Source organism: Pyrus communis, chromosome 11 (genome assembly GCF_041283825.1).
Source record: "Pyrus communis isolate YQ-2024b chromosome 11, ASM4128382v1, whole genome shotgun sequence".
Taxonomy (NCBI): Eukaryota; Viridiplantae; Streptophyta; class Magnoliopsida; order Rosales; family Rosaceae; genus Pyrus; species Pyrus communis.
In genome coordinates this window covers 23,779,201-23,791,227 of record NC_142575.1, presented here as the reverse complement: position 1 = coordinate 23,791,227, position 12,027 = coordinate 23,779,201, and the positions used below count along the sequence as shown (strand labels likewise).

The 12,027-nt window shown below is 37.3% G+C and overlaps 2 protein-coding genes across 2 annotated transcripts; both read right to left on the bottom strand.

The window, feature by feature from the left end:
* Positions 1 to 2,648: 2,648 nt before the first annotated feature.
* Positions 2,649 to 5,897, bottom strand: LOC137742134 (cell division protein FtsZ homolog 1, chloroplastic). The gene is made up of 6 exons (XM_068481895.2): positions 5,478 to 5,897; positions 5,007 to 5,106; positions 4,560 to 4,789; positions 3,853 to 4,020; positions 3,352 to 3,585; positions 2,649 to 3,007 (listed from the first exon to the last, which is right to left on the bottom strand). Exons 1-6 carry the CDS (start codon positions 5,739 to 5,741, stop codon positions 2,738 to 2,740), a joined length of 1,266 nt encoding a protein of 421 aa, XP_068337996.2. The 5' UTR covers positions 5,742 to 5,897; the 3' UTR covers positions 2,649 to 2,737.
* Positions 5,898 to 6,739: 842 nt separating this feature from the next.
* LOC137742135 (V-type proton ATPase subunit e1) lies at positions 6,740 to 8,998 on the bottom strand. The gene is made up of 4 exons (XM_068481896.2): positions 8,861 to 8,998; positions 8,587 to 8,733; positions 7,817 to 7,864; positions 6,740 to 7,064 (listed from the first exon to the last, which is right to left on the bottom strand). Exons 2-4 carry the CDS (start codon positions 8,682 to 8,684, stop codon positions 6,998 to 7,000), a joined length of 213 nt encoding a protein of 70 aa, XP_068337997.1. The 5' UTR covers positions 8,685 to 8,733; positions 8,861 to 8,998; the 3' UTR covers positions 6,740 to 6,997.
* Positions 8,999 to 12,027: the final 3,029 nt, after the last annotated feature.

Below are 12,027 nucleotides of genomic sequence, written 5' to 3'. Positions count from 1 at the left end.
GCAAAGTGTGCCATGGATGTAGATAAATAGTAAAAAATAACTGAAAGGTAACGCTGGGGACTTACGGGGTGATTGATTAATAATGGAAAGAGAAGAGGAGTAGGTTCGTCGAAGAGTTGAGGGTGAAGAGAGAAAAGGCTGGGCGGAATTAGAAGACATGATTGTTGTTTGTTGCGTGGAAGAAGCAGCAGGTGCGCAGTAAAGATTCGGATAGACACGCGATTTGCCTCGAGTGTTGCTTTAAGTCTCAACGACACGAAATGGCTCGAGGGAAAAAAAAATATGGGTTCCACTGTTGGAGGCTGTGTGCGTGTAATTTATAGGTCATTTGCCCTCAGGTTTGACTTATTAACCAAAACGATTGTACATCGAATAAGACGTTAGTTCGGTTAAATTTTTTTTATGCCTCAAGTGCACGAGGACTTGAAATCCATTGGAAAATATGTGTTTGTCCAAAGCCAACCATCAGAGAATATAAAGAGGTGCATAGTAGGAGAAGTGGAGTGTGGAAATCATTTTCTAGAAGAATTTGGGGAAATTCTAATAAAAAAACCTTGGAAAGGAAGATACTTAAGCTGATAGTTTTTTTTTTTTTTTTTTTTTTGACAATTAAACGAAGCGTTAATGAGTTAAATTGTTAATTGTTAATTGTTAGGGGGAGGGAAATCGGTGAAGATCAAACTCATATCAAGGTGCATAGACATGATTGTTTTCCGCAACTACGGGAAAGCGCCATTTACAAACCAGACAACTGTTAAGCAACTTAATTTTAGTCATAGCGGACTCTAATAATTTTTCACTTTGGAATGTAGTTTTGAAGGAATTTTTTGATTCCTTGGCCTTAGAGGCCATTACCTTCCAAACCTTTTACAATATGCCTTATTGTTTTGCTTCTTGTATAATTGACACCTATGGGTTTTGTTGTCTTAGATGCGAGGTCATGGACTCACTCAATATTCTAATCCCATGATCTATTAAATAAGTCATTATGTGCTTCACTAATCACTATCATGTGTGTGTATGCTTCAAATGATGTATATAGCTTACTGACAAAAATATATCTATTATATGTAAGGGTTTTTATTGCAAATAGTTTCTGAAATTGATCTTCATCATCAAAATGATTTCTGAAATTAAAAATCAATCAATGTAATCTCTGAAAATATGTGCCGCAAATCAACGTGGTCCTTCCGTCATAATTCTGTTAAAAATTCCGTTAAATGACGATGTGGCACATAAAATGGGCCGCACAAGATTTACGGATTTTTATCACAAATGGTCCCTGAAATTGACCCACACGATCAAGATGGTCTTTGAAATGGACCCACACCATCAATATGGTCCCTGAAATTGAAAATCAATCAATGTAGTCCTTGAAAATAGGTGTCACAAATCAATATGATCATTCCGCCATAATTCTGTAAAAAAAATTGTTATGTGCTATGTGGGTTTAATAATTAATTAAAAAAGTTGTCTAAATACCTTTTTGCACAATGAATTTTTTTTTTCTTATAGTAGGGCCTACTTCAAAGAGAAGGCATAAGGCTTAACTAAGGCCTAAGAGGGGGTGTGGAAATAATGTGATCTCGGTCCAGGTTCAATTCAGTGAAGGGTGTCGAAGTGTGTAAAGATGGGTGTATTGAGATTTTTTTTTTTTTTTTTTTTTTTTTTTTTTTTGAGAATAGAGAGCAAATGAGGTATAGAAATGTGGACTGGGATGAGAGATGATTGCAGGACTAGGTTTTTGGGTTGACAATTTTTTCTTTAATTAGACTTGTGTGAGCCATTTATGTGTTACATCAACACATAACAGAATTTTTGATAGAATTATAACGGAATGACTACATTAATTTGAGACACTTACTTGCCGAATTACATTGATTACTTTTTAATTTAAGGGACCATTCTGATTAGTTTTTAATTTCAAGGACCATTTGTGAGAAAAATGACTCATGGGGCCCATTTATATGCCACATTAGCACTTAATAGATTTTTTAACAGAATTGTAACGGAAGGACCACATTGATTTTGTGACACCTATTTTCAAGAACTACATTGATTGATTTTTAATTTTAGAAACCATCTTGATAGTCAGGGTCAATTTCATGAACCATTTATGATAAAAACCCTTATATGTAAAGGTAAAGACCCTTTGGAAAAATAAAGGTTGGAAAAGTATATGGCTGTTCTTCAAAAAAAAAGTATATGGCTAGGGAGGGACGGCAGAAAGTTGGAGGAGAAATTAGGCTAGGGCTTAGGAAGGGGAAACCTAAAACAAGTGATACCATATAGTTCCTTGACTGTATTGATGTCACAATATTACAAATATATAGACGAGTTAACTGTATTAAGATACAAGTAATTCTAATCTCACGGAGATTTACAAAACCTAACCCATTAGGATTCTCATATACTAACAAAAACAATAAATAAGTTGTAACAAAAAGAATCTTCGTGCATCTTCAGCACGAAGAATCTTTCAATACGTGCAATGAGAATCAAAATTAGAATGGATCTAATGGATCTAAGTTCACCTAGTTTTTAAAAGATCATCTTTTAAAATTTTGAGTAAATTACGCAAAACTACCTCAACTATGGGTCGCATCACAATCTCATACATCATGTTTTAAACATTGCGATGTCATATATTGGACTGAAAATAGTGACATCTCATAGATTGGAGTTTCAGTATCATTACAAGGCAAAATGCATGAGACAAGAAAAACACCAAACTGAATTAAAAGAAAAGCTTTCTCGGAGACGGTTTTGATGAAATGGTAGAGGACGACTTTGAGGACTTGAGGGGAAGCGGAATCCCCCTGCTTTCTTGACCCCCTGCAACCTTGTCAAGCAGCCTTGCCGCCTTGGGGTCTGTTAGTAGAGTCTTCTGAAATGACTCTGAAAACCCTGTTGCAATAATAGTCACATGAATCTCTCCGGTGTAGCGGTCATCCACAACAGCCCCAAATATTATGTTTGCAGAAGGATCTGCCAAACTCGTCACGACCTGAAATAATTTACAATAGTTTGCAGACTATATTAGACTAAGGAAATGAAAAAGATAAAAAAAAGGGCTACCAGCACCATCCACAAGCAGTAATATATGACTTTCTGCTCGTTTCTGAAAATGTAAATGTAAAGGTAGGACAATTCATTCCTCAATATGGGGAATGTATGATGAGAATCCTGAGGAGCTGTTTTGAGCTCACAAATTACTTTTTCCCTCATTCCATAAAACTGAAGAGAGCACTTTTCAATATTAGTCAAAGCTCTCATTAGATTAAAATGGAAGCAGAAAATTTTCAGGGTCCCTTTCTTCCGTAAAGATTAAAGCATAAAACTCGATGTTACCTGAGAAACTCTGTTGACTTCCTGCAGGGTTATGTCCTTTCCTCCTGTGATATTATACACAACACCAGTAGCTGATTGAATTGAAGATCCAATCAGAGGAGCTAAAGTTGCCTGTTCAGCTGCTTCTTCTGCACGGTTTTTACTGGAGGAAACACCTACTCCGAGCATTGCAGTTCCTGAGTCTTTCATGACTGCCTTTACATCTGCAAAATCCACATTTACCAGTCCGGGTATCTACATAAAAAGGAAACAGCAGTTTAATTTGCCTGAGATAATCAGAAAAAAAATTGTGGTACTATAATTTAATTCAGTACAAAGAGATGAAAATAAGATTATTCTGAGAACTGGATTAGTTTCAGCATCTTTGTCCTTTTGTATTTGCAAATTATCATGTAGTTCACCAAAGATAATATAATTTATAATAGGGCAAGGCTATAAATCAAAATAGTTCTCCATATATTTGAACTCTGACATGTTTCAGCATCTCAAGATAGTACTTACAGTGATTATGTCAGAAATTCCTTGCACTCCCTGACGTAAAACATCGTCAGCAAGAAGGAAAGCATCTTGAAGGGGTGTCTGCTCATCAGCAATATCAAGGAGGCGATCGTTCGGTATCACTATTAGAGTGTCAACATTTTTCTGCAGCTTTTCAATGGCCTCGAATGCCTGGAAGAAGCCAATGAATGCATGTAAGATTACTCCCCAATCCAGAGACTGCATAATGGTGGGGAAATCCAATGATAATAAATTTTAGTTTACTTTCGATTATGTAAACTAAAAAACTTTCAATTATGTTCAGATCTAGGGAACTTGGATATTATTGTAGTTGGACAACTACCAGTAACAGAAGTACTAGGGTCAGTTCCAATTTCGGTTAAATTTTAATTGGTCAAATGTTACGATGATCTTTTGATTTTTTTCATTTGCTGTCCTAAATAAATGACTTTAACCAATGTAAAATGCAGTCTCATAAAGCAGGATTAAAAAATACAACATGCCACACCACAGAACAGTTAACTAACAAGATGTGAACGCGAAGTAGTAACTATAAGATCATGGTATCATTCAAATGTCAAAGCATACTTGGGAAGGAAACATTTGTTTTTATACAATTCTGGCAAAGTGCATAAAGCAATTATCAGCAGAGATCCATTTGTGCAGCTACAAAAATTCAAGATATAGATGAGGACCAAACTGACACCTGCCTGCAATGATCTTTTACGCCCTTCAAAGCTGAAAGGGTAGGTAACCACACCAACAGTCAAATAACCCGCCTCTTTGGATATCTGGGCAACAACAGGAGCAGCTCCAGACCCTGTTCCACCGCCCATCCCAGCTGTTATAAAGACAAGATCTGAGCCCTTTAGAGCATTAGAAATAGCCTCCTTTGACTCTTCAGCCGCTTGCTCCCCCAAAAGTGGATTCCCACCAGTACCTGCATCTCTATCAAATCCATTAAAGTCAAAGGGCCTCATAGAAAATACAACAAATGATCACCAGTGATACCACCAGTGATACCATAAACACCAACACTTCAGGTGTAGATACAAAATATGGTACTACACTATAGTATATGAATGCATAAATCATGCCCCAATATGTATGCACACCCCCACGAAAGATTTTCCCAGATCGAAAGCAGAGTGCCTGACCTAGCCCACGAGTCAAAAGCTCCCCAATCTGCAGCGGGTACTCGGCAGCAGACTGCAAGAGTGCTTGAGAATCCGTGTTTATGGCATAGAAATCAACACCCTAATGTCAAAAGAAGCAGCAAAGCTTCAGGAACCAATTAATTGCAAGTACTTGCCAAAGAATTGCTAGTAACACGTTCAGAAAAATTCCTCTTTAAGCCTAAATTGCCAATTCTCGACGCCATACTACAGTAGGTTACTCAGAAAAGTCAATCCAGTACCAGCAACAAGTAAAGAAATTTAAATTCTCAGGTTCTTAACAACTAAAAACACAATTGGGTTTGTAAAGTAAACACAATTACAACAACACACTATTTTACTGAACATATTTATTCATATTTACAAATGGGATTCAAACATATTTATGCATAATTCCATTCTCAGTTACACAAACAGAGAGAGAGAGAGAGAGAGAGTACAGGGAAAACCCACATGTAAACCGCTGCCAATCATGCGATTAACGGCATTGTTGCCGCCTCCACCGACCCCAACTACCTTAATCTTGGCCGATTCCATGGGAGCAAAGGAACAGCTGACAACCCCGAAACGGTGACGCTTCAATGCGCTTCTTCTTTTGCTGTTCAGAGGAATGCACGTTCTGAGGGAAGGCAGTGGCTTGTTGTGGTGGTGAAATGCTGCGGGAATTGAGGACGACGTCGTCGAGATTAGCTCGTTCGGGTTCGTCCATGCAGCCATCGTCGTTTTCGTGTTTGCCTCTCAGTGTCTCACTTTCACAGATATACAAATGGGGGTTTTGGGTTTTTTTAGGGCATTACAAAATTAGAAATTGAACCGTTTCTGTTAGCAAAAAGTAAAAGAAAAATCCCATGCCAAGACAACCGCATCCAAAACTTATAATAATCCAAAATTCAAAGTAAAGATGAACTTAAACTGTGAAACTTAGCGTGAATATCTCATATGTAATTATATGATGAAGCAAACCAAATTAGACTTTGGTAACAATCTTTAAAAGTTTTAGGTGAAAAGTAAGATTTTTCTCTATGCATGTGAGGTTGTGTCGGATCAAAACATTTATATGGAGAAGAATGTTTGTAACCTTATTACAGCACATACGAGTGAAAGTAATGACAATATCCCTCCCCTCTTTACCTGCATCATTTGTGTGATACAGTTACGAAGATAAACAGTGTGATACATTGCACCTATTCCAATTTTATCTCTAGCAAAAGTTATCTCTCTCTCACCTTTCCATATTTATAACATAAGCAACATTAATAAAAAAAGTTATTACATTTATCTTTCTCAAGGCCCCATAAGAGTGACCTCCCGTGACGAGCCCTCCAATTGGTAAGCAATTTTAAGGGAAGAAAAAAGGTGGGCATCGTCTGAACTTCAAAGCTTAGTAACTAACATATTTACAACTCTTGGCTAAGCAACATTAAGAGAACTACACATGTAAAAGAAAATAATACAAAAGCAAATACATAAACAGTCGATATAGTTCGATGTATGGAGATTTTTTTTGTTAAAACGAGATTCTTTTTGTTAAACTTTATAGCGTAGACTTGTAACTAGAAGCATGACATTGAATCGAGATTCTTTTTGTTAAAGGCAAAGATAAAAGAACCTTGACTATTCAAATGTGAATAATGGGTATCAACTTGAAGGTATCAATGTATCACTTGTAAAGAACCCAGTGCTGAAGATAGTTCAAAATTCATAACAACTGAGACTTGGCTATAACTTATTCCATTTAACTCATATTTATCAGCTTTTGAATGTCTGACAGTGAATTCTAAAATGAATGAGGGTACATATAACAATTCCAAACAAATTCGACGTTTAAACTCCGACATTTACATACTAATCCAACACCATAAGATACTAAAAACAGTCAATTGGACTAAAACTTGATGTTCTCCGGAGACAATCCATCATCCCACCGGGAAGTAACCAAATGAGGCGATATATATGCTTTTCGAAATGCAACTTCACTCTCCTTCATTTAGAATAGGGACTATGAGCGGTTTCATTTGTGCAAGATATACAATTGCCCACCTAACAAAACCAAAGATTACACAAATATGATGTCAGGTAGATAATTAAACAACTGAAAGCAATCTCTCGAGCTACACACTAAGCCAGAAAAAAAAATGGATTGATATTCATCGAAGAAACTTCATCCCACGAGAATTACAGAGAGAAATCATATCAAAGTTTAGAAATTCCGTAAACTCAAGAGGCACCAATTCATCTAGTCTTTATATCTTTATAGCAAGGCAGGAGAGCAAGAAGGCTGACTCGAATAAGCATTAACTTATCATGATGAGTCAATGACAAACTCTAGCAATCACTGCACAACATAACTGTCACCATTGTGCAGTCCAACTAACAAAAGGAATAATGGAGGGGTTTTTTGTTCATTTCACTTGGAAAGATGATAGCCAGCACAAGTACATTACCATGATGTGACACGTTTTCACTGGCGTGGGTGGATTGGCTGTTACAATGAGGGAATGACTATACGGGCTAAGTTCTAAGCCCCTCTAAGGAGGATTTTCTGTATGAGGCATCCAATCAATGAGCTACACAATAATATTCTCACTTTTCCCACAATCCAGACAACGACTTTGTGAAGAATTTATTTTGACAATAAATTGGAAATAATTCTCTCATCGAGCATAACTGGGTGTTCTGGATCTAGAGTCTGGACCAAAAATCTTATGTTCCACCAACTATTAATTATCAAAAACCTGGTTACTGATGACGAAGAAAAAGATATACGATATATATGTTACAGAAGAACTTACATCATCCAACAGCAGATCGTTGCTGTAATAACCAATGTTAGATGGAACCTGCGTAAGAATATAGCATTCAGTATTTTGCACAAACAAGCATGATTGTATCTTAAAACAAACTGCAGGGCATTTTCTCAAACCACTCTTACATACTGAATGATAAACTTTCTAGACTGTTATCTTGAATGACGATATCATATTCGTAAGACTACTTATCCTTAAAAATGCTATCACTTTAAACAACATTGGACAATCCGAGCCCAAGGGTCGTGGAGGCCCCCATGTCAGTGGATTAGCTCTAAAGATGATCCCTGGTGGAATGAAGGTTCTGAGTCACATTTACAATTACACATGAATCGGTTAGTTCAACGACAGAAAGTCTCAGTGAACACTTAGAAACCATTGAGACTAGACTACCCAATGATACTTAAAAATTAGCAAATAACTAACTAAACAAGTTTAACCAGTTTGCACACAAGTTCGTGAGTAACGGAAAGCTTGGCTCTTTACATTATGAGAAGTGCATAACTCTCCAACATCAGATATCAACATAAATGAGCAGTGACATAACCAATTTACTTGGAAAATAGTACTTGCAAGCAAATTTACATGAGTAAAAATTCATCAGCTCCCAAATACAAAACATTTTTGGGATCCGCTTGATCAACAAATTCAGAAGCTAGATACGTTTTGGTAAACAAAGTAAAAATAAAATACAAAACAAAAATTTGAGGGATTTAGAGAGCAAAAAAGTGAAATCAGATGATGGGGAAACTTACAAATTAGCAGAGGGTCCTCTGTTGCAGCAAATTCTGGTACATAAGGACGCAATGATTCCAATCACAGCGAAAATTAGGGTCGTAACTAAGAACCCCATGTTGGATTTCTCTTCGATCTTGATCCACACAACCACAAAAGTTCAATTTCTGCAATACAAGATTGAAACAAGAAGGAATTCGAACGTGATTTAGGGTTTAATAACTTAATTTTGATAAATAAGAAAAAAATGAAGGCCAAATGTTTCAGCTTAAAAAAATGAAAATGGAAACCTACCGGCTGTTTGGCTACCGAGAAAATGTGGAAAAAAAAATTAGAGAGAGAAAATATTTGGGATCTTATATTCTATTTTGATTACTCTGGACGCTGTCGTTTAGAGGAAACCTCTAAAGTGCAAACAGTGCATTGTTGAATAGGGCTTTGTGAACCCTCCGATTCTCCCAAGTTTTTTGTTTTTATGTCAAAATGGTCTCAAAATTTTTATTCGAACTCATGTTTTGTATATTTATATTCAACTTAAAATTTTTGAGTAAATTGTTACAAAAATTTAAAAAAAAAAATAGTATAAATGTTTTACTCTATTACACAATTACTGTTAGAAACCAGATGTAACTAAATTTGAAACTAAATACAATTTGTGAATATAAAATTTTAAAGTAATTTTTTTACTCTATTCTAATTAATGTAATTTTAATAATAAAATATTTTTGTTATATTTTTTTTAAATATTAAATACTTTTGCGGGCAAGATTTATATTTATATATACATATAGGGAAATTTTATTTAAACTCATCTACCCTATTTCTACACCCAACTTACTATTTGCATCCATTTGACTTTTAACTAAATTATTAATATCTCTTCAAACCCAAATTTAATACATAATATACACCCATAAACCTAATTCAATATGTGGATTTATTTTTACACCCATTTCTTCAACAATTGCTTCAAAGTTTTTTTTTTTTTTTTCGAAGAATGAAAAATGTAACGGCTTTATTGTAACATCCCGTCCCGAAACTAACGAAACGTACATTTGAAATTACAATTTTACCCCTAATCTATTCGTTTACGCTTAGTGTTGTGTTGTGTGGGTTGTGGGACCACACACACTCATACATTTTCTTTTTCTTCCCGGGATTCCCTCCCTCATTCCCTCACTTTTGTCACTCTGTCTTCTCTCTCTCTCTCTCTTCCTCCCCGAGTTCATCTTCTTCTTCTTCTTCATTCTACTTACGGACACACACACAAACCAACTCAAACCTTCACCAATCAAGGAACCAATTACATCATTGAACTCGTGAGGTTGTGAGGAGCACAACCATACCAATTCCAGGTAAGAATTCTAGTGTTTTCACGTCGTTTCGACGAGGTCCGATTATTGCACTGTTCATGCAAACCTAAACTAGTGTGTTTTTGGAATTTCTAAGCTTGTAGATGTGTTTGTGAGGTCCCAAGGAGCCTCGGAGTGGTTCGTTGGGTGAGTTTGGACGTCGGGAAGGCTAGGTTCGAAGTTGGCCGAACTTGGATCGTTGTTGCAGGTGAGATTCCTTAATTTTTAGGCCTTAAAACTAGTCTAACGTTGTTCTACTAGTTCTAAGCTTCATTTTGGTTCAAAAATCATGGAAATTGGTTGAGAAACGAGTGAGAAAACAAAGTTTGAAAAATTTCCAGTTTTCCGGCGCCGTCGCCGGCGCCGGAGTCTCGCCGGAGAAGGTGACGGAATATTCCGTCAAATCTGACGGAATATTCCTGACGCCGTTAACGGAATCTGTCAAGTTTAACGGAATATTTCGTCAGTTTAACGGAATATTCCTGACGGCGTCAGTTGACGCCGTCAGTGTGCATGGCACGTGGCCGCGCGTGGGGGGCGCGTAGGTCCGTGCCTATTCAGGCACGTGGGGGCGCGTGCGTGGTCCAAAAATTATTCTAAAAATATGGGTGTGATCCTGAGGTTGTGTAGAGCACGTTGGTATATTCAATTGTCCATTTTGAGCAATGTATGAGAAGTTATTACGAGAAGTTGGTTATGTGCTTTTAAATTAATGTTTTCGTAGCTTTTTCGCGTATAGGTGATACGTATTCCGAGGACGAGCGTACGCACTCGAGGCAGGGGGGCTACGACCCTTCTAATTATCAGTGAGTGGGCTTTTGTTTTCCGTATGTACCTATATACATTTATATTCCCAGAAATTAAATAGAAAAGGTTATTTGTTTTATGCCATGCATCATATGAATGACGTTTACGCATCATCACATGCATTGGTAGTGGCATACATTTATATATGTGTATTGGTGCTGTGGACGCACAGGTAAGTGCCAGGTGAGTGGTATTCATGTTTGTATTTCTGTAGTAGTTTGAGATGCTTAGAGAGCTCATAATCTGCACCCCCGGTGTTAGTGCTCCTGCCCAGAGAGGGGCAGAGTCCTTCACGTGATGTTCACCCGCACCACACGCTCGCCTTGGATCCAAGTTAGGTGCAAGCCTTGTCGTGCAGACCACATTAGGTGGTTCCGACTCGTAGGTGACCCGCGATTATTCGCACAGTCTTCACGTGATCGTAGCACTAGAGCGTATATATTACACCCAGTCCTGTCGTACAGACCACGTTAGGTGGCTCCGACTCGTGTGCAGATTCAGATGTTGAGTTGAGATTGGAGCTCTATATGCAGCGGTACATGTCACGTTAGGTGACTCCCGGCTGCCAGATTATATGTTATTGATGTGAATTATGCTTGAGCATTTACATTTGATTATGAGATTCTGTTGTGGCATATTCTCAAGCATGAATGGCATATTCTCGAGCATGAATGGCATATTGTGAGCATGAATGGCATATTGTGAGCATGAATGGCATATTGTGAAGCATGATTGACATATCTATACATACGTATATATGTTCATTTTCTGGGAAGTATACAGGTTTTACGGCGAGGGGTTAAAATGTATTTTGCTAAAGAGTTTTCAAAGAACTTTGTTTTTGCCCACTCACGCTTTTGTTTTTGCGCCCCTCCAGGTTCTAGTGGTCTAGCAAGTTCGGTGGTTTATCCCAGAGGGCGTCCCGGCATTTCTGACAGACACTCACCATCGTAGGGTCACCTTCGGGTGTACATATGTCGTATCTTTCCTTTTCGACTGCTGTAGACTTGCTCTGAATTGTGTCTCACATACACTAGTACTTTGTATGCTAGTTAGTTTTTAATTATTCGTACTTTTATATTACTATCTTAATAGCTTCCGCACGCGCACATGGCTACGTCACCTTCGTGTGACGGCCAGCACTCCCTGATCTCGGTCGGGGTGTCATTTATTCTCATTTCTTTTATTCAAGCAAAATAGATGACAAATAAAAAAAGCTGGGAGCTGTTTTTGTGTTTGGTAAACATTCAGCTTCAACTTTTTTTCACAGTTTTAGATGAAAAAAAGCCAAAAACAAGAAAC

Excerpts from the sequence above, each read along its gene's own strand:
- LOC137742135 (XM_068481896.2), bottom strand. The coding sequence starts at position 8,684 with ATGGGGTTCTTAGTTACGACCCTAATTTTCGCTGTGATTGGAATCATT. Across the intron at positions 7,865-8,586 it reads AGAGGACCCTCTGCTAATTT|GTTCCATCTAACATTGGTTA; the intron begins GTAAGTTTCCCC and ends ATTCTTACGCAG. Across the intron at positions 7,065-7,816 it reads ACGATCTGCTGTTGGATGAT|GTGGGCAATTGTATATCTTG; the intron begins GTAAGTTCTTCT and ends TGGTTTTGTTAG.
- LOC137742134 (XM_068481895.2), bottom strand. The coding sequence starts at position 5,741 with ATGGCTGCATGGACGAACCCGAACGAGCTAATCTCGACGACGTCGTCC. Across the intron at positions 5,107-5,477 it reads TGATTGGCAGCGGTTTACAT|GGTGTTGATTTCTATGCCAT; the intron begins GTGGGTTTTCCC and ends TTTTGACATTAG. Across the intron at positions 3,008-3,351 it reads AAGTCAACAGAGTTTCTCAG|GTCGTGACGAGTTTGGCAGA; the intron begins GTAACATCGAGT and ends AAATTATTTCAG.